A 27,997-nucleotide genomic window follows, 5' to 3' on the forward strand; every position below is an offset into this window, starting at 1 on the left:
CTGCATGCACTTTTATATTATAACTACTGTTTTTTCTGCCTGGAATTTGGAGATTGTCCATAGCAACCAAAACGTGTTCCTTTTTCAGTGTTTTAGGATTTGATTACATTATTGAATAATTTTTATTATTCTTTATTATATTATAAACTTTATCATACCCGGGATGTCTGCTAGACTCTGGTTTGAAGAGATTTAAGAGCGTTATTCCTAAGAATTAGAGGACTACAAAATAAAACGCCAGATTTCCATGCAAAATAATTGTACCGCTTTCAGCACCTAATTCCAGACTGAATCATACCGCCAGGGAGGTTAAGACTCGCAAAGGCCTTAATGGACTCTGGAGACCAACTCTGTGGGTTACTGTCCTTTCTGGTCATATCAGTCAGAGGCTTGACCAGAGACGAGAAGTTTCGAATGCAATTTTAAAAATAATTGGCAAAGCCAAGAAAACACTGCAGAGGATGTATACCCATGGGTCGGTGCCACTGTAGGACTGATGAAAGTTTCAAAAAACCGGCAGTGGAAATGACATAACCCAGGAATTTAGCCTATACACGATGGAATTCGCACTTCTCCAATTTACAATAGATATTGTTCTCTCTCCGCTTCTGAAGCACACAACAGACATCTGTGCGGTTGCTCTTTAGGGACTTGGAAAAAATGAGGATATTGTTGAGATAAACCACCACGCATAGCTGCAACAAATCTTGGAGAACATCGTTGATAAATTCCTGGAAAACTGCCAGAGTGTTACAAAGGCCAAATGCCATTATGAGGTACTCATAATGGCCTGTTCTGGTATTAAACGCAGTTTTCAATTCGTCACCCTCCTTGAACCTCACAAGATTGTATGCTCCTCTCAAATCCAGCTTTGTGAAAACTGTTACTCCCTTGAGGCGGTCAAATAGCTCCATAATCAATGGACTTGGATAAGCATTCTTTAATCGTGAAACGATTGAAACCCCTATAATCAATACAAGGTCTCAGTTCACCACTCTTCTTCACAAAGAAGAAACCAGCACCAGCAGGAGACGAGGACTTGTGGATGAATCCTGAAGAAAGTGTGTCTGCAACATACTCCTCCATGGCCTTTTCCTCCGAGACCGCAAAGGGTAAATCTGGCCATGAGGGGGTATGGCACCAGGTTCAAGGTCAATTGTGCAATCATATGACCGGTGTGTAGGCAAACTACCGGATTGACCTTTGTGAAGGACAAAATCGCAGTACTCCTTCGGCAGGGAGAAGAGTGAGGAGGTGCATAGGACCTTAGCCACATTCTGGAAACATGTCTTGCTGCATTGTGACCACCAGGAGAGAACCTCAGCACAAAGCCAATCAAAAGAGGGGCTGTGCCTCTGTAAACAAGGATAACCAATAACCAGTGTAAACTTAGGTGAAGAAATAATTTGGAATTGGATTAGCTCATCGTGAAGAGCCCCTACGGCCGTGGACAAAGGAGCAGTCTCATGAATCACATGGGCAGGTTGTGAAGGTCTCCCATCAAGAGCCTCAATGGGAAGTTGAGTGGCACAAAGCTGAAGCGAAATCAAGTTCTTAGATACAAAGACAGCATCCATGAACAGGCCTGCAGACCCAGAGTTGATTAGAGCCTGTAACTCAACTGACGACTCAGACCAAGAAAGGATGACCGGGACCAGAGGCTTATCCTTCTGGATAACTGGGGACAAAACAACGCCACCTAAGGTCTTTCTTTGACAGGACCTCAAGGTTCGAGTGTTCCCTGGACGGGTAGGACAAGACTTCAAAAAGTGACCTGCCATCTCTCGCTTCTCCTAAAGGTTCTCTCATCCACAGAGAGACGTGTGAAGCCCAAGTGCATGGGTTCATCTTCACTGACTGACTCGGTATCAGGAGGAATGGGAGGCGAGGGAGGCAATGGTGGGACTGCAAAGCACAGAGACAAATGTACAGGAGGCTTATGCAAGCACTCCTTTAAAGAGAGTTTTTCTCTGATCTGGAGTCAATGAGGATGGCAAACGTGATCAACTTCTCTAGCTCAGTGGGTTTATCTCAGGCTGCTATCTGATCTTTGAAGGTATCCGAGAGACCATGAGAAAAAGCAACAAGGGTCTCATTGTTCCACGCAACCTCTGCTACCAGAGTACAGAATCCAATGGCATAATCGGCAACAGTACTGCACTCTGTTTGATGGACATAAGGCACTTGGTAGCAGAAGTGGAACGTGCGGGAACATTATATACCATTTTAAAAGAAGCCACAAACTCTGGGTAACTCAGGACAATTTTTTGCATTTCCCATAGAGGGTTTGCCCAGACCAAGGCTCTCTCAGAAAGTAAAGATATCACAAAACCTACTTTGCTTCTATCTGTGGGAAACGCCTGGGGCGGCATCTCAAAGTAAATCTCAACCTGATTGAGAAAATCTCTGCATTGAACTTGATCACCCCCAAATCGCTGGGGAAGCAGAGCGGAACCAGACATATCTCTTATAGAGGTAATACTAGAAGCGGGTGCCTGCACAGAGACTGAAGCAGCAGCAGGGACGGCCTGCAACATAGGTTGCAGTGGAGCAACCACAGTGGGAGATTCCAGGTGAGCCGTGCGATTCAGGAGCATCTGTAACGCTAAGGCAAACTCATCCATATGGTGATCTTGCTCATCCAACCTGGAAAAAATATTACCAACAAGTGGATTGACTGCATCTTCTGAATTCATGGCCTTCGCCTACTGTCAGAAACCATGAATCAGACCGAGACAGAAGTGCAGTTAAAATCACAACTGTTTAATAATAATAACAATAGTAAAAGGTAAACAGAGCAACGTAGTCAAATCATAGCCAGAGTTCGGTAACCGGAACGGATAGTCAGACAGCCAGGATGTCGGGGAGCCAGAGATCAGCGTACGTCAGGACAGGCCAGGGAATCAGGAAACCGGAGAATCAGTGTATTGGAACAGCAAGCAGTATCAGGAACCAGAAGGGACATCATCCAAGCAAGTCTTCAAGAGAGAGTCTCTGGATGTGTTGACCAAGGCGAAGGCAGAGAGGGACTAAACTGAACAGCTTAAGTAACCAGCAGGATTGACAAACAAGATATCATAATCAGGTGAGTCACTGTGGGAAAGATTGGAGCTGACAATTAACTAATAGCTGAGTGGCCTGCTCTGAGAAGGAAGGGCTGAGCCCAGCCCTGACAGTAATATGGAGATACACAACTTACTGCATTGTTCCAGTTAGGGCTTGTTCACACCATACAAGCATGTAAACTGATGGGAAAACCAGGCAGATTTCACTTGCAGAGACATGCGTTTACTTCAGTTTTCATGCACGTTTCATATTCTTCTGGAGCTTTTGCAGATCTATTTAGATAAGAACATACATTTATTAAAGTATATTTGGTGGTAAACAGACATAATGCATGTACATATACAGCCCTTTCACATCCCAGACTCTAACTCACATGGTGAAAGCTGTCAGTTCAGTGCTGACCCACTGGTCAACCTCCTCAGGTGGCCACATTCATGCACGTTTCAGTCAGTTTTTATGCATGTTGACATCAGTTTTCATGCATGTCAGTTATGTGCCCTGTTCACACCAATGTTGATGTTGTGTCAGTTTTTTTCCCATGCAGAAAATTGCATACGCATTGCAGATTCCTGCGCAGAAAAAAAATTAGCACATTGTGTTGTGAACAGAGCCTTGTAGAACGCAGCCAGAAAAACTCTCTGCACCATGGTGTTAATGAGGCCTTAAGTTTAGAAATCTGTAAGCATTACCCCGGTGAGATCCAATTGTCAGACCTAACCACATGTACCTCAAGGATGAACCAGACTCCTGATCCATGCAGAAGGGAGGTGTCTCAATTCTAATAGTAGAAGTGGCTGACATTGATGTTGAGCCCTTTAGGGATACGGGTCTGGCATTGAAAAATCCAGAACATCTCCCTCCTTCATAGCAGCCAGAAGATATCACCACCCCTTGGGCACATGTACTTTGTCAATCACCTCAACCTGCATTGCTGACTTATCCCCGTCACAGCATGTATTAAAGCATGTATTAAAGTGCCATGCCATATTGGTTAACTGATTATTATCTATACTAATGCCAACAGCAGCTATTCTGTGTGCTTTTAAGTGTTCTCTGCTCTTGAAGATTATACAGTATATGGTATATACAGATCGGCAGTGGTGAGTAAACAAACAGTGTAAACAAAAAAACTACTGAATGGATTTTTAGAAGGACTTCACAAAAAAACAAATAAAAAAACAGCATGGGGTCCCCAAACTGTTTGATTTTGGGATAGATTTTAAAAGAAAATCTCAAACAAAAGACAAGAAAAAAGTGTGAGGTCTCCAAAATCCACACCAGACCCTTATTCAACCTGGGTGGTCAGGAAAAGGGGGCCTGCAGGCATATGGCATATTGGAATCTGGAAGCTCAATTTAAAAACAAGGCGGCTCCCTGGTAATGCCTCCCATGTGAATTATTAAGGGGTATGCAGAACCCCTAATCATTCACAAGAACATCTACCCTAGAAATAACACACACTTAAACAATTGACAAATCCTTTATTTACACACAATGAACTGTACATCTATCGTCAATCACGTGGTCCAGCGATTCAGGTCTACGTCAAGCACATCCACCGATGAGCACTGAGACACAACTTAACTCATCAATTCTCTTATGCCAGACACCTTTGGGTCCCGCCACTAAAATAAACAAGGGGGCAGGATCACTTTGTGACATCATTAATCAAATATGGACATGTCACCTAACTCCTTTGTTTACTTTAGTGGCAGGGACCAGGAGATGTCATTCAGTTGATTCCACTCTATGTTTTTTTTGTTTGGTAGATAAACTTGGTTTGGGAGAGAGAAAGAAGAAGATACATTGTGCTGTACTTGTAAGTAAGGCCGGAAATACACGGTTCAAATCCTGGCCGGTTCAACACGAACTCAGAAGATTTGAACGTTAATGGGTAGGCTGAATGTACCAAGTTGATTGATTGATCAATTTGGGTACAACCAGCCTGCTGCATTCACTTATGAATATTGTAAATGGCTGCTATAGCCGCTAGTGATAATCCCTGTCTTTTCCCGTTGGGCACACTCCTGTATATGTAATAAATAAGCACTAATACCCCACATACAAATATACTGTATGTCTGCATTCATAAATATATATCCAGGGGCAGACTGGTTGCAAGACATAAGAGGATTCTCCGGTAGACCCCCCCCTCCTCCCCCGAGTATATAGGGCAAACTCATTGCTTTCTCTGTTATGTTCTATTGCTCCTGTATGTATCTAAACAGTTTATGGGGTATAGTTTCTCTTTATCTAGTAGTTTTACCTGACTGTTATTTTCCATCTTCAAGATATCTTGTTTTTGAAGTGCAATATATTTTTATATGAAGGTTTCAAAGGTTCATTTTTCATATTCTCTACTCTTTATAACCTTTCCTCTAGAGCTCTTTGTGAAAAAGATAAGGAAAAAATTGCTATTTCAGGCATTATTGTTGAATGCAAGTTTTCAAAGCTATAGTGATTAATGGCTTCAATATACCACCAACACACTTTATGGAAACAGCAAGCAAAGGCTGTTTATTATGTATGTTCTGTTGTACTTGTGCTCTGTCACGTACACTGCGAATTCATCTTTCTCTCAAGCATGGTTAGATTTTACTGTTCCATAATAATTAACACTTAGAGAAAGAGAGAGAAAGACAGTAAACAGTGCACATTGATCCTTGACTTTTTTTTCCTGAATTATTGTACATTGATCTTTGACATTTACTAAATGTTTTTTCTCCTAGACCGTAAAGCTGGTATTTTGCAGATGTTTGAGCAAAGAGGTTTATTTCAAGATATTACTTAAATCAAACCAGTGATTTAGAAAATATTTTAAAGGAAGTGCACTCTGTTTTTGAATATATTTCCTTCATTTTTTTTTTTTTTTTTTTTTTTTAGTAAAGGTAAAAATAAAAAATATTTTAATCATGCAGTACAAAGCACAGACTTGATATTCTTAGACCCTTGGTTATAGTACCTGGTAACTGCAGGGAGTGGACACTGGCAAAGCTTTTGAGGACATACCATCTTGTATTCCTCCTATAACCCAATCCCACTTTGTGATTCCTCAGTTTTTTTGCTTCTGTTCTAAGGTGATGGACCTCTTCTTACAGAGAAGTCACTCTTAGCTTAACTAGTTCATTATTTTACTTTGGATTGTTCAGTCAACTCTTCTCTGTTTTCTAATATAACTATAGAAGCAGTCCCCGCATCATGGAGATGGCCTGAAATGCTTCAGTCTGCGAATCTTGCCTGGGCTCTCACCTTGGCACTTGATGCAAGGCCTACAGTTAGCCACAGGCTGCTATACAGGCCAGGGCTGAGGTCCATTCTTATGGAACTTGGACACAGAAGACCCCTTGAGGGAGAGGGCCCACTGTGAAAGGTGAATCTTGGACCCTATATAGGGACCAGGGACATAGAAAGCTAAAACAGGGTCATCCTGTTTATTGGACTGTTACTGTAGCCCCATGGCAAGTATGAGACATGATTCTTCTATTTCTTGCTTGACATTAATTATGTGTATCGTGAGTAATATTTTCTTTATATGCTAAAACTTTCAGCAAACAGAAATGTGCTTGAAACTTAGGGCTCAATTTAATAAAAGATGCATGCAATATTTGGGTCATGTATTCAAATATCTCATGCGATAATGAGATTTTTTTTTTAAAATATGTTTATTCAGTTTTTGAATAGAAATACAGCGTTTGTAGATGCATGAACAATCAGCCGTACAATATAAGAGAAACAAAAAAAAGAACAAATAGAACAAATAATAAACCAAGATGGGCAGGCTAGAACTGCACTGTTTGGAGCCTATATACATTGGGAGCAAAACTAATAATAAAGTAACTGGTCTAATCAGGGACATTTAGTGAAGGGTCTGCCAAAGGAGTGGAAGCATATAGACAGTTCACTCAAGAAGTGAGTAAAAAAGATCATTGCTGTTATAAAGAGAAGTTAGGTATATCATGATAAATAATATAGTAACTAAGCAAATAGATAGACTAGGTGGAATGCCCGGGGGGGGGGGGGGGGTGGTGGGGGGGGCTATGTAGAGCTAAAGCCTTAGAGGTGGGCTGGATCTTAAGTTTGCCTAGAGTATTAGCAAGATCTGCTCTCAGGTACCAGTTTGTGTATCAGAAAGGAGCCATATAGGAGGAGATTTCTTCTGGTGAGAAGGAGTGTTCCATGAAGCGACGTCATCTTGCAATAAAGCGGTTCAGCGATGCAGAGTGTTGAGTGATAGTGTCCAGTTTTTCAATGTGGAATAAGTTCTAAAGTGCTTGTTTGACCAGAGCAATTTGAGGCGGGTGGGATTGATCCAGGCATGCATTATTGCCCTGCATGCTGCCAATAGACAGATATGTACCCATTGAGGAAGAGAGGTATGGGTATAATGAGAATGTTAATTCAGTACAGGTTTATGCAGTATTTACCTAAAAAATAAGAAACACCTGGTAAATACCATATAGACCTGTCTAAAAGTCAATTTATAAAAAATAAAATAAAAAAAAGGAATCAAGTACAATGGCACACACCACATCAACTTTGTGGACAACATGTTTGTTCACTGCCTAATATATCCCACCAACTTTCAAATGCCATTGTAGCAAGATAATCAATTCACTTTAACTGTCAGTGATTTTAAAGTGGTTGTAAACCCATTTTTATAACTTTATGCTACAGGCAAGCTTATATTAAGGTTTACCTGTAGCTACCCTGGATATCTCCTAAACCTGTACTGTTTAGGAGATATCCCCCTGTGTCTGCATGCACCGAAGTGATTGGCACATGCACATTGAAGCAATGGCATGTCATGCCGTTGCTTCAGTTAGATGTGCTGTTACCGGCGGCTCGGGAGTGACGTCATTGCGGCTCCAGCCAATCACAGCGCCGGAGCCCCAATACCCGTAAGTATGCTCCAGGAGAGATGTCCGCGGCCAGAGGGGGGCGGTTGAGGATGGCTGCGGGGGCTTCGATCTAAGGTAAGTAATACATAATGAGCTAGTATACTATGCATACTAGCTCATTATGCCTTTGTCTTGCAGTTTTTTTTATTTTTTTATTTTTTTTAAGGGTTTACAACCACTTTAACTTGATGGCTGATTGGTATAAATCAAAGCTTTACCAAAAATGAACAGGACCACCTCTTTCCCTAGGTAATACATAGTAATTCATAACTCCTGCTCAGGCAGGCTTTACAGAAGACCCTATCCAATATTCGGAGGGTATTGTCAGTGTTTGAACATGTCAAGCACAACTCCAGAAGTGATCCGGCAATTATAATTATTAATGCAGAAAAGGCCTTCAATAATGCTGGACAAAGGTGGTTCTTCATTTCCACAGCATTTAATCGAGAACCTATTTAAAGTTCTAAGCTGCAGTTAATGCTGTTCACTCAAAACTTGTTTAACCACTATTTTATTACATACGCTATATGATAAAATATACAATTACACTCTTTTTTTCCCTTCTCTTTTCAAGGGTAAAACACATGCATTTCATGGGTTGTTCCCTCCATCATGGAATCTATTCGTGATTTTGGATTATAATCATCTATGGAGGACAATTGATGAATGGGGAAAAGAGGTAAGAATTGTTGAAATACTGCATAGATGTGGTCAAGATCTTTTCATGACTTCCATTTTCCTCTTGGCCCTCCATACTGGCCACATACTGTATATACCGGTAAATAATATTATTATAGTACAGGATTTATATAGCACCAACAGTTTGTGCAGCACTTTACAACATGAGGGCAGATAGCACAGTTACAATACAATTCAATACAGGAGGAATCAGAGGGCCCTGCTCATTAGAACTTACTTTAAAAGGGAAGGTTAAGTGACACAAAAGGTAATGAGTGTGAGGGATGAGCTGATGGAGAAAATAAAAGTACAGTTGTTAGGTGAAGGCAGGATAGGCTTCTCTGAAGAGAAAGGTTTTTAGGGATCGTCTAAATGTGGACAGATTAGGAGATAGTAGGACAGATTGGGATAGGGAATGCCATGGGATGGAAGAAGCTCAGGAAAATTCCTGAAGGTGCGCATGAAATGGGGTGACAAGAGAATTAGAGAGCAGGAGGTCTTGGGAAGAATGAAGAGAACAGTTTGGTTGGCATTTTGAGACTAGGTTAGTGATGTAACTGGGGGCCAAGTTGTGGATGGCTTTGTAGGGTATTGTCAGTATTTTGAATTTAATTTGTGGGGTGAGTGGCAGCCAATGGAGAGATTGGCAAAGAGGGGTGGCAGACACTGAACGGTTGGTAAGGTGGATGGGTCTGGCAGCAGCATTCACAATGGACTGAAGAGAGGACAACCTATGTAAAGGTAAGCCAATGAGGAGGGAGTTGCAGTAGTCAAGGCGAGAGATAACCAGGGATTGGCTTAGGAGTTTTTTGCTGTCATTGGGTAGGAAGGAGCGTATTTTAGAGATGTTGAGGCAACAAGCTTTTGGACAGTGATTGGATGTGGGCTTGAAACGAGAGTTCAGAGTCTAGGATTACACCTAGCACCCTGGCATACGGGGACAGGTTGTGCCCTTGATCTTGACAAAGATGTCAGGAGAAGAGGCACATGGGGGAGGAAATATTATGAGCTCTGTTTTGGATAGATTGAGTTTGAGACAGTGGTGTAACATCCAGACTGTTATGTCTGTCAGTAAATTAGTGATGCCTGAGGGTGTGAGCTGAGCGATAGAGAAATAGATTTGGGTGCCGTCAGCATAGAAATGATATTGAGAGGTATCAGCTGACCCAGGGAGGAGGTGTAGATTTATAATAGGAGAGGTCCAAGAACAGAACTTCAGGGGACCCCAATGGGGAAAGAAAGAGGAGAGGTGGAAGTAGAATTGTAAGTGACACTGCAGGTGCAGTGTGATAGGTAGTTTGAGAATCAACAAAGAGTACAGTCACAGAGACCAAAGGAGTAACGTTTTTTGAAGAGGAGGGGGTGGTCAACCTTATCAAAGGCAGTTGAAAGTTCCAGAAGTAGGAGTACAGAACAGGGTCCTGTTCACGTACCTGGTCCTAAAGCTGAAATGCTGAGAGGGCTCTCCTTGTCGCTGAGTGCTTGGTGTCCCTGGAGGGGGAAACAGGAATCACTAAGCCCAAAGAAGCAGGGATTACCAGCTGTACCACAGGTGGAAGATGCTGGTGTAGAGAACTTCTGCAGGTGGATATCAGATGAGATAAGCAGCAGGACCCAGGAGAGTTGGTGGGTGTGCAGACTACACACAGTAGGACGCAGGTTGCGGCAGGTGAGTTCAGTAAGCTGGTCAAAGCAGGTAAGTATTGCCAGCAGGAACAGCAGGACACCTCAGACAGATCACAGCAGGCAGGGCAAGACAAGAGGCATAGTCAGAGATTGTAGCACAAGGTCAGAGAGCCAGTGGTCAGTAGACAGGAGATCAGGGACGTAGTCAGACAAGCTGGAGTCATACACAGGGCAGGAGACAGGAGCAGATCTGTGGACAAGCCGAGGTCAAAAGCCAGGAGAGAGAGACAAGAGGAATCCAAGAGCAAGCCAGGTCAGTAATCAGGGAGTCTACAAGCAAATCACACAGGCTAACAGGAATCAGGAAACTGAAGATCAGTCAGCGGTGTCTGTGAGTATCAGGCAGGCTTTTAAAGGACAGAGGGCACCAGAATCTAGTGCAGGTGACGTGCGCTGATATGATGTTTGTTCCTATTACGTGTGCACACATTTCTGCGGGTGCAGCCAAGCTGGGTATTGGCTAACATGCAAGGCCTCTGGTCAAGTCTGCTCAAGCTTGTTCCCTGACATGTCCATTGATTTTAGCTGTTAGTAAATCATTTGTGAGTTTTCGATATATAATTTGCTCCTCTGTAATTGTAATCCAGAATCCCTATAAAATTCGGACCGAATCCCCAGCGTTGCAAAAAACGCAAATAAATATTGCCCGGATACGGAATCGAAAGGGTTTCTGAAGGTCCAAGGAAAGTAACATGCCCTCTTGTTTGTTTGCTGCCCAACTCGATTGCAGACTTGATATAAGGTCCACCACTCCTCACACTTGATCGGGCCCCTGGCGAACCGGAATAAAACCGACCTGCTCTTTGTGGACGTATAGGCCTATAAATGATGCTAGACGATTTGCTAAAACTTTAGTTAAGATTTTTAAGTCATTATTAATCAAGGAAATGGGTCTATAGTTCCCTACAAGACTGGTTTGGGAATTATGGATATATATGCCATGTTTAGCTGATTTGTGAAAACCTGTCAGGTCCTGGCACAGTTCTCCCCTTTAATGTTTTAATAACCTCTGCAACCTCATCAGAGGAAATGGGGGCTTCCATTTCTGCTCTGTGATTATCTCCCAATGTTGGTAGGTGTAATTCATCCAGAAACGCTTCTACTAGAGTAAGGTCCATGTTCCCTTCTGCTCTTTACAAATCCTTATAAAAATCCTGAAAGGCCTTCATTATGTGCTGTGGGTTCAGGGTATGAGTGCCATCAGCCTGTCTGATTTTGGGTAAGGAATAAGATTGAAATCTAGGGGATAGTTTAGATGAGAGCATGGGTCCTATTTTGTCCTTTCGCTGGTAGAATTTTGCCCCCATTCATCAATTTTTTTATCCACTTTTGCGGTGAGAGCCAAGTTTAGGGCCACACGAGCGGCATCAAGAACAGGCCCAGGGACTTTAGTGGGGTTGTTTTTATGTTGTTTGCTCAGAGTGGAAAATTCTCACTAAAGTTTCTCTATGTCTCCCAACCTCTCTTTTTTTCAGTTGTTCCACAATCTGCATTAACTTACCTTACCTTTTGTGGGCTGCCCAGAGAGTCTCTGCAGAAGCATCCCCACATCATTGAGGCAGAAATATTCCTGCAGAGCCCCCTGGATTTCGGTTACTCTGATGGGATCATTTAGGATGGATTGGTTAAGAGTCCAGAGGGAGGCATGTTGTCTAGGGGCCTCTCGGCATAATGTTAATAATACCATAGAGTGATCCGACCAAACCACGTCCAAAATGTTGGACGCAAGGGCTGACGGTATGTGGCATGTGGATAGTAGGATATGATCAATGCGCTAGTATGACTGGTGTGGATTCAAAAAGTGGGTAAAGTCCAGAGTAATCAGGTTTAATTCCCTCCATATGTCTGCTAAGTTAGACTGGAAAATCAATCACACTATTTGCACACTAGCTTTACTAGGCCTAATCATTCCTATATTGAAGGATTTAGTCTTGTCAAGGTCAGAATCAAAAGCCATATTGGAGTCACCGCCCAGTATTGTAATACCTTCTGTAAGTGGACCAAGGGTTTAAAACATTTGCTGAAAAAAAATCTCTTGTCCTCTATTGGAGGCGTAGTAAGATATGAACGAATATAGATGGTCATCAATAGTTCCTTTTTCCATGAGGAACCTTCCCTCCGGGTCTCTGTGTTCAACTGTAGGGAAAATTTGCAGTGTTTAGAGAATAAAATCGCCACTCCTTTCATCTTATCCTCGGCATTCGACAGGTAAAAATTGAGGAAGTGTGCATGAAGGAACAGGGGGTATACCGTGCTGGAAAGTGAGTCTCTTGCAGGAGGACCACATCAATGTGGCAAGAACGGTATACCTGAAAGGCTTTCCGTCCCTTTACTGGCGAATTTAGTCCCTGTGCGTTGTGAGAGATTATTCGTAGGGGAGGAGATGTTATGTTATCATTAGCCATGGAGCAGAAGGAGATAAACGGCATTCACTCTATGGTCACTTACCTCATTCCAGGCAAAAGACGGAGGGAAATTGGTCGTTTAAAGAACTGTTGGGGCACCCGAGGCCACCTTGCAGGAAAATAGCATCAGTAGGCTGGCTGAAAAAGAAAAGAGATTAGCAAAGAAGTAAGAGAAGAAGAAGAAACATAATAGCAACATTTTGATGACCGTGAGGCCTGTACCAGGCCCGAAATGAAAGAAGGAGAAAGACTCCCTTCTCGCATTCAGAACAAAAACTTTTGTATAGCCTGTAAATAGGGACTATATTCCTACCACCCAGAATTGGAAACAACCTGTCTGAGTAGTAGGGGGAAGCGCAAGGCATCTACCCCGGCCCTAAATAGTATTGAAATAACATTTTAACTAGAAATTATGCTGAAATAACTAACAGGTTTCCCCTTTGGAATTGTAGAATAAAAGGTCTAACTCTGGGAAGACAAATCCAAGTGCGGTAGTATAAACTGGTTGGGGAGCAAGGGGAGAAGTTAATGCCCCTAAACAACACACCAGGAACAGTCATGGGTGTATCAGTTAAGTTCTATCCGGATGCGGAAAGAGTTCTCGGGCAGAAATTCCAGCCTGGAAAAAGGAGAAAAAACAAAACAGACAAGAGAAGCAAGTACCTCCGCATCAGGGGGGCAAATTATCCCTGACTCTCTTGGGCTTGGCTGTTCTCCATAGTGGCGAGGTAGGACTCGGTGGAGTGGGGCATTTAGCAGATCCTTGTTGCACATTGCCGGTGTCCATCACAGACTCATGGGTGATGGGCTTGAGGTCTAGCAAGGTCTAGCTTGCCTCTTGCTAGACCTGTGAATCTGTGAATTGCATGCTGTTTACCCTTGTAGGAGAAATTCAGGGCAAAGGGGAATGCCCAGCAATATTGGAAGTCCTTCTTGGTGAGGGTAATGAGGAGGGGTTTTAGTGATCTCCACGTCTGAATAGTGAACGGTGAAATATCCGTGAATATTTGGATAGTTTGTCCCTGGATCTGGAGCTGGTCCTGTTGGCGGGATTGTTTCATCACTTCTTCTTTAATAGAGTAATAGAGTGGCTTTAGCACTATGTCTCTTGGGGTGCCGTCCTTCCTGGGAAGGCCCAGGGATCTATGGCATCTATCCAGTTCCAATTTATGTACCGGGACAGATTTGATAATGTCCTGCACAGCAGACTGTACATCCTTAATTGATTCTGGTATTCCTCTGATCCGAAAATCATCTCTCTTCGAATGATTCTCAAAATCGTCAATCCGGGCCTAGGCAGTGTCAACTGCTCCTGTAGGAAGTGTAAATGATACGTATTTTGGTTCGCTCTGGAAATAGTGACGTCCAGCTTATGTTCTATATTCTCAATTCTGGTACCCAGATTCTGAAAATCCGACCTGATTTCTCCCATGATCCTGTCTGCTGTTTGAAGCAGACCCCTGTCTAGAAACTCTGAGATTTTAGCTTCAGCTCTGTGACATCACAGAGCTGCTCCATCTCTGGAAGTATCCCAACCATATTATCAGGATTCACCCATCTGCCTGATTGACAGCTGGCTCTGACCCTCAGTGCACTCTGAGAGCTGAAGCCAGCTGCATCCACCCCCTCTACTACCGGGTGGTCCAGTGAGCAGAGAGTGATGACTGACAGCCACTGCTCTCTGCTCCGAGCAGACTGAGAGCTGATGTGGGACAGCTGCAGCATCACACCAATGCTGTAGCATAGAGAAGAGTATGTACAGTATGTTTTTTTTTTAATTCCCATACTTCTCCTTGAAGTAAAACAGCAGCCACCAGCTCAAGGTACATTTCTCATTGAATCTAAGTACTGTCCTTTGTGCTGATTTAAAAAAATAAAAAAATAACAAGATTTGTGCTTCAATCTAAGTTTAATTTCCCTTGAACACAATCGACATTCTAAGTGAATATAGCTTCACCTTGTTTACTTAGATAAGTGAACATTGATTTTACAGAGTGAACATCCTCTATGATTAGTAAGCAAATGTGAACACTTGTTGTCAGTACTATGACAACAAAGCTAATATGAGACTCCAAATGTATTTTTTCCCTTTTCACCAGATGTCGCATACCATAACATAACAGCTATAAACATGAAAATCATAATCAAGTCACAATTCATGTACTTTAGAGGTAAAATAGTATCCTAGATTGCTTTAACATGAGCTGTATCATGTATGTTCATTGGGGATCTCATAGAGAGAAGTTTACTGTTTGTTTTACCCTTGAGGGCAATGGCAGTTAAGTATTAAAGTCTGTAGCCTGTTCCTTATGTTAATAACAGTGGCCTACAAAACCCTGTCTGCCCCTTGGCAACTGTGTTGGTGACAAACCACTATGCCTGCTTCTGAAGTCTGCATTCTCAAATCAAAACTTGATAAAAAAGGATGGAATGGGATACAGAATTTAATTTGTTATCACTGTTCCAGTTTAACCACTTCAGCCCTGGACCATTTGGCTGCCAAATGACCGAAGCCACTTTTTGCGTTTCGGCACTGCGTTGCTTTAACTGACAATTGTGCGGTCGTGCAATGTGACTCCCAAACAAAATTGACGTCTTTTTTTTCCCACAAATAGAGCTTTCTTTTGGTGATATTTGATCACCCCTGCGGTTTTTGGTTTTTTTGTGCTATAAACAAAAATAGTGCGACAATTAATAAAAAATAAATAAAAATTAAAAAAAGCAATATTTTGTACTTTTTGCTATAATAAATATCCCCATTTTTTTAACCACTTGACCACTGGGCACTTAAACCCCCTTCCTAACCAAACCAATTTACAAATTTCGGTGCTCTCGCACTTTGAATGACAATTACTCAGTCATGCAAAACTGTACCCAAATGAAATTTTTTGTCCTTTTTTTCACACAAATAGAGATTTCTTTTGGTGGTAATAATTCACCGCTGGGTTTTTTATTTTTTGCGCTATTAATCAAAAAAGACTGAAAATTCGGTAAAAAAATATATATATTCTTTGCTTCTTTTAAAATTTATTGCAGAGTATTGGCAGGTTATTGCAGAGTATTGCAATGTTGCAGAGTATTGGCAGAGTATTTCAGTGTTGCAGAGTATTGGCAGAGTATTGCAAAGTGTTGCAGAGTATTGGCAGATTATTGCACAGTATGGGCAGAGTACTGCAGATTATTGGCACTGAGCAGCGATGTGGGCACTTCACATCCAGCCCACAGCGCTGCTGCCATCTCGCCCCCTCTCCCTTCTCACTGTACCGATCGGTACAGAGAGGGGAGGGAGGAACCGGCGTCATGATGTGACGCCGGTTTGGTTTAAAAGTGATCACTCTGTCATTTGACAGCGGCCATGATCCATGACGCCAGAGGACCCGGTGGTCACAGATGTTCCCAGGTGAAAGCCCTCCCAGAATAAGCTGCTCGCGCTGTAGCTTTCGGCTATGGCCCGGTCGGCATGTGGTTAAAAAAAGCGAATTTTTTCTCAGTTTAGGCCGATTTCTATCACAATAAGCATATATTGATTGGTTTGCGCAAAAGTTATAGCGTCTACAAAAGGGGTTCGTTTATGGCATTTTTATTATTATTATTATTTTTTTACTAGTTAGGCCAGCGATCTGCGATTTTTATCGTGACTGCGACATTATGGAGGACACATCAGACACTTTTGACGCTATTTTGGGACCATTCACATTTATACAGCGATCAGTGCTATAAAAATGTATAAATGGCAGTGAAGGGGTTAAACACTGGGGAGGGGGGGCGGGAGGTTAAGTGTGTCCTAGGGAGTGATTCTCTTAGGGGCGTGGCTTACTGTGACACATCGTTGATTGAGTCCCCGGATCCCGCAGGCAGGGTCACGGAGACCACGGCGGGTGCGCCCGCGCCTGCTAGGGGGCAGGTTCAAAGCAACGTATATATATGATGCTTTGCCTGCCTGTACCATTCTGCCGACGTAACTGTACATGAGGCAGTTGGCAAGCGGTTAAAAGAAGCTAATCTCTGGGCAAAATGAATCTCTCACCCCTCCTTTATCACTCATTAGCTCAAACCTATTTACAAAAGTCACTGCTGTCACATGACTTTCTTCTGGGAGTGGAGGGCAAATCTTGCCACCTCTCATAGTGGCATTGTCATGCTTCTGCAGTCTTCTGGAGTCTGAGAGCGCCCTGCTGCTGGACAGCCCATGGAAATTGTTCCTTCACCCATGAAGAAGGACCCTCCCACTGTGCATTGATCCCGTAGAAGGACCTTCCTACACTTTAGTCTGGAAGAGAAGATTCAAGACTCAACACATCATGATGTTACTGTGAACTTAGGTAAGTAAAGGAAATTTTAGGGTAATCTTAGTAATAGTGGAGAAAGACTTGGGGGTCCAAGCTGCAGCAAGCAAAGCCAAAGGACTATTAGCATGCATAAAAAGGGGATCTACTCAAGAGATAAAATGATAATCCTGACACTTTACAAAACACTGGTTCGGCCACATCTGGAGTATTCCATCCAGTTCTGGTCACCAATCCACAGGAAGAATGTGTTGAAGCTAGAGAGAGTCCAGAGAAGGGCAAAAAAAATGAATAAGGGGACTGGAGGACCTCAATTACAAGGAACAACTTCAAGCACTATACTTATTCTCCCTGGAGAAGAGAGAGGAGTTATAATAGCCATATACAAATACCTCAATTTGTAGGAAGAAAACGATTCAGTTTCAGAAAGTATAATGCCCTGTACACACGGTCAGAAATTCCAATGACAAAATCCGTCTGATTTTTTCCAATCGGATCGTTCAGAATGAGGTGACGTACAACACTTACGATAGGACTATAAAGAGGCCAGTAGCCAATAGCTTTCGTCTCGTAATTTATTCTGAGCATGCGTGGCACTTTGTGCGTCAGAATTGTCTACAAACGATCGGAATTTAAACAATCAGATTTTGTTGATGGAATATGTTAGATCCAGATCTCAAACTTTGTGTGTCGGAAATTCAGACGGAAAAATTGTGATGGAGCCACACATGATCGGAATTTCCGACAACACAGTTCGATCGCACATTTTCCATCGGAAAGTCCGACCGTGTGTACAGGGCATAAGAGAACACGGGGCCACAATTGATGGTGTCAGCGGGGAGTATTGATCATTTTTTTAAAGACTCTTAGACTTGCATCTTAGTGAACACAACATACAGGGATATAGGAAATGCTTATCGACATTGACACACACATACACCCACACAGGTTAAACTGGATTGACTTACCAACTATGAAACTATGAGTGAGGATTTAAGGGTAGTGCGTTGGTAAGGGGTTCCCAGACATCCATTTTAGAAGGGAGCATGAACGTGTGTACACTGGCCACAGTATTTGGTTGTCCTGTGCATTCTAAGTGTGAACCTTAAAGAGTGATCAAGTGGATGTTGTCTGAAACCATGAATCAGACTGAGACAGAAGTACAATTAAATCACACTTGTTTATTAATAAAAATAAAAAGGTAAATAGAAAAAGTGTAGTCAGGCATAGCCAGAGTCCAGTAACCAGATCGGGTAGTCAGCCAGTCCAAAGTTCAATAACCAGATCGGGTAATCAGCCAGGCCTGAAGTCAGGGATCCAAGTAGAGCAACTGCAAGCAGGATAAGGAGCCAGGAGGGATGTCAGCAAGCCAGTCTTGAAACAAACTGCAGGAGATGGTTTCTTGTGATGTGACCAGTGCGAAGGCAGAGGTGAAGTGAGCTGGAAGGATTTAAGTAGGCAAGTCAGACAAGCATCATCGGGAACAGCTGGTAACTGTGGAGAGAGAAGAGAGCTGGCAATTAGCCGACAGCTGAGCGGCCAGCCCAGAGAAGGAAGGGCTAAGCCAGCCCTGCCAGGTGTTCATTAAAGCCTCACTCTGGGATGCCTTCTGTGAATGGCCATCAGAGATGGATATACCCTATAGCAAGCCAGCATATTTTAGAAAGTGTCCGAATTCCTAGAATTCAGCTTTAAGCACTCTGTACCAAATTATGTTTTTTTAATTTAATTGGACTCACAAAACTGCACAAAAACAGCAATTAGTATGATTAATTTGCATTTTTTTTAATATAGTTGCTTGAAATATATTAACTGAACTGTTTGATGCTTTGTTTAGGAGCAGGAAAGTCATTACTGCCTACTCGGCTCTGCTATTTGTCAGACGTCTGGCAAGACTCAGTAGCATAAACCATTTCTGGTCAGGGCTCATTGCTGAACACTGCTTGTCAATTTTAAATGGATTTTTGTTTAATTTTGTATGATACTGTATTGTAATGTTTAGTTGGACCTGAATTAACAGTTAAAGGGGAATTTCAGTCAAATACTAAGCCTAAATCTACTGCTACCCCCATTTCTAAGCCTATTCTATCTAACCTGCCAAATTAAAAGGTCTGTATACTTACCTATTCTTAGCCCTTGTACACACGGTCGGAGATTCCGACGGAATGTGTCCGATTGGACCATTTTGTCGGATATTCGGACTGTGTGTGGTATGCATCGGACTGTTTCCGTCTGAATATCCGTCGGACCAAATTTTCCAACTTGCCGGAAATATTTTCAGACAAAATGCTCTGATCGGACATAATGCGATCATGTGTAGAGAATTCCGATCGGACAAAGTGCCACGTATGCTCAGATCAAATTCCTACACCAAAGCTATTGGCTACTAGCCTGAACGTAGTCCCGTCGTAACGAAATAACGTCATCACGTTCTGAACGATCGGATTTTTCCGTCAACTTCGTCCGACCGTGTGTATACAACAGTTTCGGACAAAATCCGTCGGACAAAATCCGACGGATTTGGTTGTTGGAATCTCCGACCGTGTGTACAATGGCTAAGACTGCTCCGGTCATGTGATCGGGTTCCAGGACCTGCTTCAGCATAGAAAAAGAATAGCCGACATTGGATAGTAATCCTATGGGTGACATCATTGCACAAACTCTGCAGCCATTTTCAGTGATCGCTCCTCTTCACTGAAACCGGCCGCTGGAGCGATCACGTGATCAGACCGGATCATCCTCGATATAGGTAAGTATAGACTTCTTTCCTTTACAGAGTAGTTAAAATAGGCTTAGAATGGGGTTGAAAACATGTTTAGGTTTAGTGAGTATTTCACTATACTTCTACTTTAAGTTTCACTGATAGTGTGATAAAAGTTAATTTATATTAAAACTGAACTCCAGCCAGATTTAAACAACACAAGTTAATGTAACTCTGTGATCATTAATACATTGTTTAATGTATTTTTTTTTAATGCAAGCACCAACATGTGTTGATTTTACCTGATATCAACCTCTTGCAGTCCTTAAACAGCAGAGCTCAGAATAGGAAGCGAAGAAAAAATAAAAAGGATTTGCCGGCAATTTAAACAGTATAATTTTCCTTCTTTGTAAATGTCACCTCTGTAGCACATCCTACAGCAAGAATGACAAAAAAATTGTATAAAGTCCCCCCCACCCCCAAATTGCATACCAGACTCAAAGGATTTTAAGGGGGTACCTTGTGAGAACTTGGAAAGAGAAAAGAAATCGCACCACCGGCGTCAGGAAATGTCATTATGTCATTTATATCTGGCAATAATTTCAACCTTAAATTCAACCATGCAATCTGACCCACATAGTATTTTGTTCCTTATTGTAAAGATTTTTGTAAAACCTGACAGATCACTGTATACTACCCTGTATCAAAAAGACACTGCAGACAATACAATATTACATTCTACAAGTGCCCATCCTTACTCCTTAATGCAGAGTATCCTCTATAGCCGTATCTCAGGCTACAGAGGAATTGTGCGAGGGAGGAATACTTCGAAAAATAGAAGCAAAAGCATTGCGCAATAAATTACTAGCCTGGGGATATAGCAAGAAACTCTTGAAAAAATCATACCAGAGAGCCAAAAGAAAGAGAGAGCAATTCCTTTTTGAACCTCAATCTTGTAAAAAAAAACAATACGACTAAAGTAATTAATAAATGTAGTGACCATCAGGAATACCTTCGAGATATACTTACCTGGAATTGGCATTTTCTGTCTGAATACGTCCATCACCGCCCGGAATTAGTGTTTTGTAGATCCATATCTATCAGAGATAGCCTGGTTCATAGTCACTATCAACCCCCAGCTGAACCACACGTAGCTGTGGGGGGAAAGGGCACTTACCGGTGTGGAGGATGTGACCAATGCCCTTGGGTTCAGGAAGGGAATATATTTCCACTCCCAAGAGGGAGGGGTAAAATCTACATTTTTTGCAGATTGCTAAATGGAGGGGGTAGTATATACTGTATGATGATCTGCATTTGCGGGTCATTCTATATTGGGAAAAGTAAGAGAACCCTTGGGCGACGTATACAGAATCTTCCGTACTACATTGGTGTCGGTCTCCTGTATTTGCAAACATGTAGGACTCAGACATAGCTATGATCCCAAAGTAATCTCTTTCTTTGTTCTTGAGAAGACTCCCAAAAACCCACGGGGTGGAGATTTTAACAAGCAGATCCTTAAACAGGAAGCAAAATGGATCTATAATTAAGGCAACCTCCCCTCCTGGGCTGAATACCGCTGTCCTATAAATAAAAATATGGGAATAATACACTAATTAGCAGGGGCTCTTTTGCTGAGATATTACTTTTAGGTATAATTCTGCATTTCTATAGGTTACTGTTTTTCACTTGCCTAATATATGAAATGATTATACTGTTGCATTTGATTGCCTTGTCTAATACTCAATGATGTAATAATTGGTGTGAGTAGTTGTCCCTAGATCTGATAAATAAGATTGAGACACAAAGAAACAATGAACGGGGTCCCCTTAATGTGGTTCTTTAACTAAAATGTTTTACTTTAAGGCATTCCCAGCCACTTGCTCTGCCCCCCCCCCTCCCCCCTTCTATCGATCCAGCACTGTGCCCAGCTGCATCTCTTCTCTTTTCACTCCCTGCTCCCACAGGCTACACTGAGGCAAGCGAGAGCCATTGGCTCCTGCTGCTGCCAGTCAAATTCTGTAAAGAGGGAGTAGGGAGTGGGGCTGGGCCATGCCCAGCTTGGGAACGTGCTCACACGTGTGTCCCCATAACACACAGCTTGCTATGGGTGCGTATGCAGAAGAGGAGGAGGAGCATAGAGTGGCGGCAGGAACCCCAGAAGTGGAGGAAAGGGACCACTGTGTGCAATACCCTTGCACGGAGAAGTTAGGTATTACATGTTTATTATTTTAATTTAAATAAACAGTTTTTTAGAACCACTTTAGTCTAAGTATGTAGCCTGGCTGGTCAGAAAAGGGGGATGGGGATTGTCAAGGGTGCGTCCCCCCTCCTGAACCATATTAGGCCACATACCTTCAACATGGGGGGTGCCCTATGCCCATGTTGATGAGGACCCCTCTAACCACAAGCCCTGGCAGGGGGCTTACCAGAATCTGAAAACACCCCCCCCCCCCATATCATTGAGTACATCGTACATAGTAGCCCTACGCATTCACAGATTCACAAAAAAAATTAAAGCTGTAACCTAGAAATACACACCCAAACGTTTGACACTTTGACAAGTCATTTATTAAAAAAATTCAAATCTCCAAAAAATTTCCCTCATTGTAAATCACAATGCCCACGTACCACCGACAAAAACAAAACAAAAAACATTAGATGGTCCAGCCCACGTGACCGATCCTGGCAGTATACTTAGCCAAATGACAGCTGCTCAACTTGTCATCAGCTATATAAAGAAAGGGTCGGGGAAAGTAGAGACATCATTGACCAAATTATGGCCATAGACACATTTGGCCAATGACATTGCCCAAATATGGCTAGTCGTGTCACTGGATTCCCCATGATGTCAGTGGTTCCTAGGGACCTTTCTGAGGAACCAGTGACAGCGGAAAGCTGTCATATATAGAAGCAGTAGAAATACTACTTCTAAATATGATTTTCGGCTCCCGCCCAACAAATGTCCAAGCAGCCAATGTTCGGTCTGAACCTAGGTTTGGATCAAACCTTTGACTCATCCTTAGTAAAGATTGGAAGGGTTCAGTTCAGTTTTAACTGTTTTCCTAAGAGCTTAGCTTTAACCTAAACTCTGACCCTAATGCCGCGTACACACGACCGGACTTTCCGGCAGACTAGGTCTGACGAAATCAGTCCGTCGGACAATCCGATCGTGTGTGGGCTAATCCGATCATTTTTCGTTATAAAAATCCGATGGACCTAGAAATAGAACATGTTTCAAATCTGTCCGACAGACTCAATTCCTATCAGGTAAACCATTTGTCTGTATGCTGGTTCCACGGACCAAATATGACGCAAGGGAAGCTATTGGCTACTGGCTATTAAACTTCCTTTTTTAGTCCCGTCTTACGCCAGCACGTTCAAAACGAACGGACTTTCGTCGGACCTAGTCTGCCGGAAAGTCCGGTTGTGTGTACGCGCATAAGGCCTCATGTACACTGCTGCTGGGCATTTTTTTTCAACTTCTCCTGAACTCTCCTCTATGTTATGTTATCAGTACATGCACACACAGGTTAGTTTATAGTAGTTTCTAGGCAGTTGCATTTAGAGGCTTTTTTTGGAACCCAAAAAAATGCGTTCAGAAGCTGTGTTTAGAGGCATTTCAAACGTGGCTAAATGCGGCTACCCGCATTTAGGCACCTTTTCGTCTAGCAGCATTTTTAAAGGGAAACATTTTATTACTTTTGAGCCTTGAAAATGCGAAAAACACACCAAAAACTCAATTATCACTGTATGCAAGCTTGATATACCAGGTGGCAATTGACGTGCCTGTTAAATTAAATAAGTTCTCTGGGTAATTATGCAGCTGAACATACATATTAGAAAAGTAATAAAAACCTAAAAAATACAGCGCTGTTCCTATGTAAACTTAATGTGAAGTAATGAAACAAAAAAAAAAAAAAAAAAATTGTGAATTATAAACGCAGCAGCAGCTTTAACCGTGAGATACCCACAATTCAAATAATTATTCCCAAATAAGCTGCGCTATACTGATCCGATAAATGCTATGTGAAGCAAATGAGTGAATAAATAAGGCATGAAATCAAAAAATATTAACAAAGTGCAGACAGGGAAATGCATATACTAATGTTCAAATATTAGTCCATCATCCCATCAACAAAAAATGTTTTGCTTGTAATCTCCAACGTGTTTTAAACACACCACACCGATATAGGAAAAGTGTCATCAGAGTTTGCAGGAAAAAAGAGGACTTCCACCACCAACACTACTGCCGCTTACCAGCTACACTGATCCCATCTCAGAGACCAGATATCGCCAAATCAAAAACGCTTCCTCTGAGTCAGGACTGCATGGAGGGTGTATCCTCTTTAAGCGCTTGGTTCAAATGGTTAGAAGAATCCTACGGCCACACCGCTTATTCCAATGGTTAGAAAAATCCTACGGCCACACCGCTCATTGCCCAGCACATATAATAACGAAAGGAATCGCCATAGTGTGATATAGTCACGAAATTTAATATAATAAAAAAGATTGCACTTACATCAAGTAGAAAAAACTTTGCTTTGTAAAACAAACAAATTCGCCGGCCGGCGAATTTGTTTGTTTTACAAAGCAAAGTTTTTTCTACTTGATGTAAGTGCAATCTTTTTTATTATATTAAACTTCGTGACTATATCACACTATGGCGATTCCTTTCGTTATTATATGTGCTGGGCAATGAGCGGTGTGGCCGTAGGATTTTTCTAACCATTGGAATAAGCGGTGTGGCCGTAGGATTCTTCTAACCATTTGAACCAAGCGCTTAAAGAGGATACACCCTCCATGCAGTCCTGACTCAGAGGAAGCGTTTTTGATTTGGCGATATCTGGTCTCTGAGATGGGATCAGTGTAGCTGGTAAGCGGCAGTAGTGTTGGTGGTGGAAGTCCTCTTTTTTCCTGCAAACTCTGATGACACTTTTCCTATATCGGTGTGGTGTGTTTAAAACACATTGGAGATTACAAGCAAAACATTTTTTGTTGATGGGATGATGGACTAATATTTGAACATTAGTATATGCATTTCCCTGTCTGCACTTTGTTAATATTTTTTGATTTCATGCTTTATTTATTCACTCATTTGCTTCACATAGCATTTATCGGATCAGTATAGCGCAGCTTATTAGAAAAGTATCCTGGGGACATGTGTTGAGCCATCAATGGATGTGTCCAGTAGCGATGAACTCTGGTCCTCTCACGCAATTTTCTATGTCTTTGGAGCCTCAGCAAAAGCAACATCAGGAGCATTTCCTCACACATGCTCATCATGGGATCCATATTAACAAAACAAACCAAAAAATAACAGCTAGCTACAAGCATACTTCTTTTTCAGCTGCTACTCACACTGTTCTCTCACAGAATGGCTGAAATAGATAATAAATACTTGTTTTTAGTGCTTTATAATAATTTGGGAGGGTCTCCTGAGGTTATCTTTAGTAAACGCTCCTGAACGCAAACGTGGCTAAACACCGCTAAACAGGGCTTGTAAACGCTGCTAAACACACGTTTTTAAATGTGGATTACCAGCTGTGATGTTCCAGCGTTCAAGAGAGGTTGAGAAACGTCCTGTGTACATGAAGCCTAATACTAATCGCATACATATGTAAATCCTAGCACTAAGTTAACCCATGTTTAAAATGTCAGTTTTGCCGCGTTTATAAGTGTTTTGCGCTTGAAATGCCTCTAAACTCAGAGTCTGAACCAATTTTTTGCATTCCAAAAAAAGTCTCTAAACTCAACTGCCTAGAAACGACCCTGTGTACATGTACTGATAAGATAACCAGTGGCGTCTCCAGCTTTCATATTTAGGAGGGACATATGGGGGGACAGGGACAAAAGTAGGGGGGCAACTATAAAATGCAATTATTTATATCTATCCTGGAGCCCTTTACTACGATCCCACAACGGACCCTTTCACATGTTCTGCAGTGAGCTCCCTTCCTACTGTGTTAGGGCCCCCAGGGTGGCAGAAAACAATAGATATATGTCACCAGCATACCAAGAAAATATAAGGGTCCAAAGCAGTGGGAGAACTAACAGGGTTGCAAAGGTTGTCTTGCCACCGGGCCTTGGTGTTCTGCAAATGTGGGGTTCCCCAGCCCACTTTTGCTGTCCTGAACCTGCTATTGACAGCACTGGTCTGGCATCTGTCTCCTTGGCAGCGGCGGCAGTCTATTAGGACCTAGTGCAGATGACATTATGGGTGCATGCAGGGGAAGGCTGGCATTATTGGTTGTAGAGAGCCGAGCCCTCAGCTGGTCACCTAGCAGCAGTAATGCTGTATAACCTTCTCTGTTGACATGCTGATCGGAATGTGATCCAGGTGATGCTTCCAGTCAGATCTAATAAACACAGTATTTATTAGCATCAAGAGTACAACCACATCAACCGTATGGTCAGCAACCATGTGGGCTCTATGCCTGTAAGGTGTGGGCTTTGATCAATAAAATCGCTATGATATTTAACAATAGGATTTGACTAGGGGCATCACCTGGGTTGCATCCCGATCAGAATGTCAGAGTAGAACTGTCTACTCTAAAACCATTAGAGATGGGCTCAGGTGTGTTTGAAATCCCACATGCCTGATCCCGCCAGGAAGCCGACACTGCACACGGCTAATCACAGGCAGTGAGACATTCCTGATCTGTGCAGCTGCGGACCGGGAAATGTCTCACTGCCTGTGATTAGCGTTGTGCAGTGTGGGCTTCCTGGTGGGCTTGGGCATGTGGGATTTTGAACATGCCCAGCCCATCTCTAACAACAAATTGTGCTGGCCCTCCTGTACATCAGCCCCATAAAGTAACCAGCACTGGGTTCCAATGTGCCGCCGCTGCCATGGAGACAGAGACCAGCACTATGAATACCTGGGACAGGACAGCAACCCTGGTAGTTCCATCACTGGTCCACACTGGCAGGATTCCCCCAACCACCTATTATGTGTAGATGGGAGAATTGGATCATTTCTTTTTTTTTTTTTTTTCATTCAACCTACTAGTTAAATGAAAAAAGTGATCAATGTATGGGCTGCCTAAGTGCTAAGACCAGCCATAGGCAGTTTAAGTCTCAGCTGGTTCAGCAGGAACTGGCTGAGATTTGAACCATTAATGAGCAGGCTGAATGTACCAAGTTGATTGATCAAATTGGGTACAACCAGCCTGCCAGATACGCTTATGATTATCACTAGGGGTTGCTAAAGCCACTAGTGATAATCACTGTTTGTTGAGAGAATACAATTGCTGGGCAGGAAGGATTCCCCTGCCACCACTGTCTGTGTTGATGGGAGAATCATGCAAGTTTCTTTCCTGCAATCTGTGGATGCAGGAAATAAATTTGCACTGTCTATTACCTACCTAACCGAAAGTGAAAGTCAATTGTGAAGGTCCTGAAAGAACAGGAGAGGGGGAGGGACAGATGGAGGACAGAAGGGATGCAGATAATGCAGTTCAGTGATTACAGTGTACTGCAGTGCACACACCCACGGGTCCAGGCTCAGTCATCATTGACACACAGCCAGGAATGCTGCTGATTTTCATATTTCCCACCCACACATCACCTCTCTTCAGATATAGCTGCATGCTGTGGATAGTGTGGGTGGGACTGGAAGACTCAGGTGGAACAGGTGCAGGGGGAGGAGGAGGAGCTGTATTCATCTCTGCTCTAAAGTACATGAGGAGAGAGGCTGTGAAAGAGTGTCATAGACTGACACTCGGCTCAGCTTGCAGTCACCACTCTTGGAATTTACAGGCTGGTTCTCCTGTCCTAAGGACGAGAGAAATCAGTCTGTTTTTTTCAGTAACTGAGAGTCCTGGTGGAATCCTTCCTGCAACTCGCTCTTCTCCCTGCCAATGAAGATGCAGGGGAAGGAGCAGATCGGGCAGCCATGGTTGTGTGAGCGCTCGCATTATGCAGTGTCAGTGAGGGAGGGGGGAGGACTCACCCGCAGGAGCTGACTGGGGATGATCTCCCTCTATATAGAGACTGTTACTCCAGCAGCGGCCTGAGTAAGATGCGGCACATCCACTAAGGATGCAAACAAAAATACATTGCCTTTTATAACTTGGGGGGCACTTGGTGGGGCACAGCATAATGTTGGGGGGTCAGGGCCCCCTCTGGTCCCCCCCTAGGGACGCCATTGAAAATAACATAGAGGAGCGTTCAGGAGCAGCTGAAAAAATACCCAACTGCTCCTAAACGTCCATTTAGCAGCAGCAGTGTACATGAGGCCTAAGAACTGATTCACACACATATTTTTCTGTTACACAA

At 42.8% G+C, this 27,997-nt stretch overlaps 1 protein-coding gene across 1 annotated transcript in view; it reads left to right on the forward strand.

Annotated features, from left to right (window-relative positions):
• The window catches only part of LOC143982305 (amine oxidase [flavin-containing] A-like), a 191,597-nt gene that overhangs the window by 70,585 nt on the left and 93,015 nt on the right, over positions 1-27,997 (forward strand). The window contains exon 4 of the mRNA XM_077480914.1: positions 8,539-8,643. Coding sequence (XP_077337040.1) covers positions 8,539-8,643 — 105 coding nt within the window. The remainder of the gene's footprint in view (positions 1-8,538; positions 8,644-27,997) is intronic.

The sequence above is a fragment of the Lithobates pipiens genome, unplaced genomic scaffold, assembly GCF_037356315.1.
Source record: "Lithobates pipiens isolate NorthernLeopardFrog02 unplaced genomic scaffold, aLitPip1_a1.2 Scaffold_16, whole genome shotgun sequence".
NCBI lineage: Eukaryota > Metazoa > Chordata > Amphibia > Anura > Ranidae > Lithobates > Lithobates pipiens.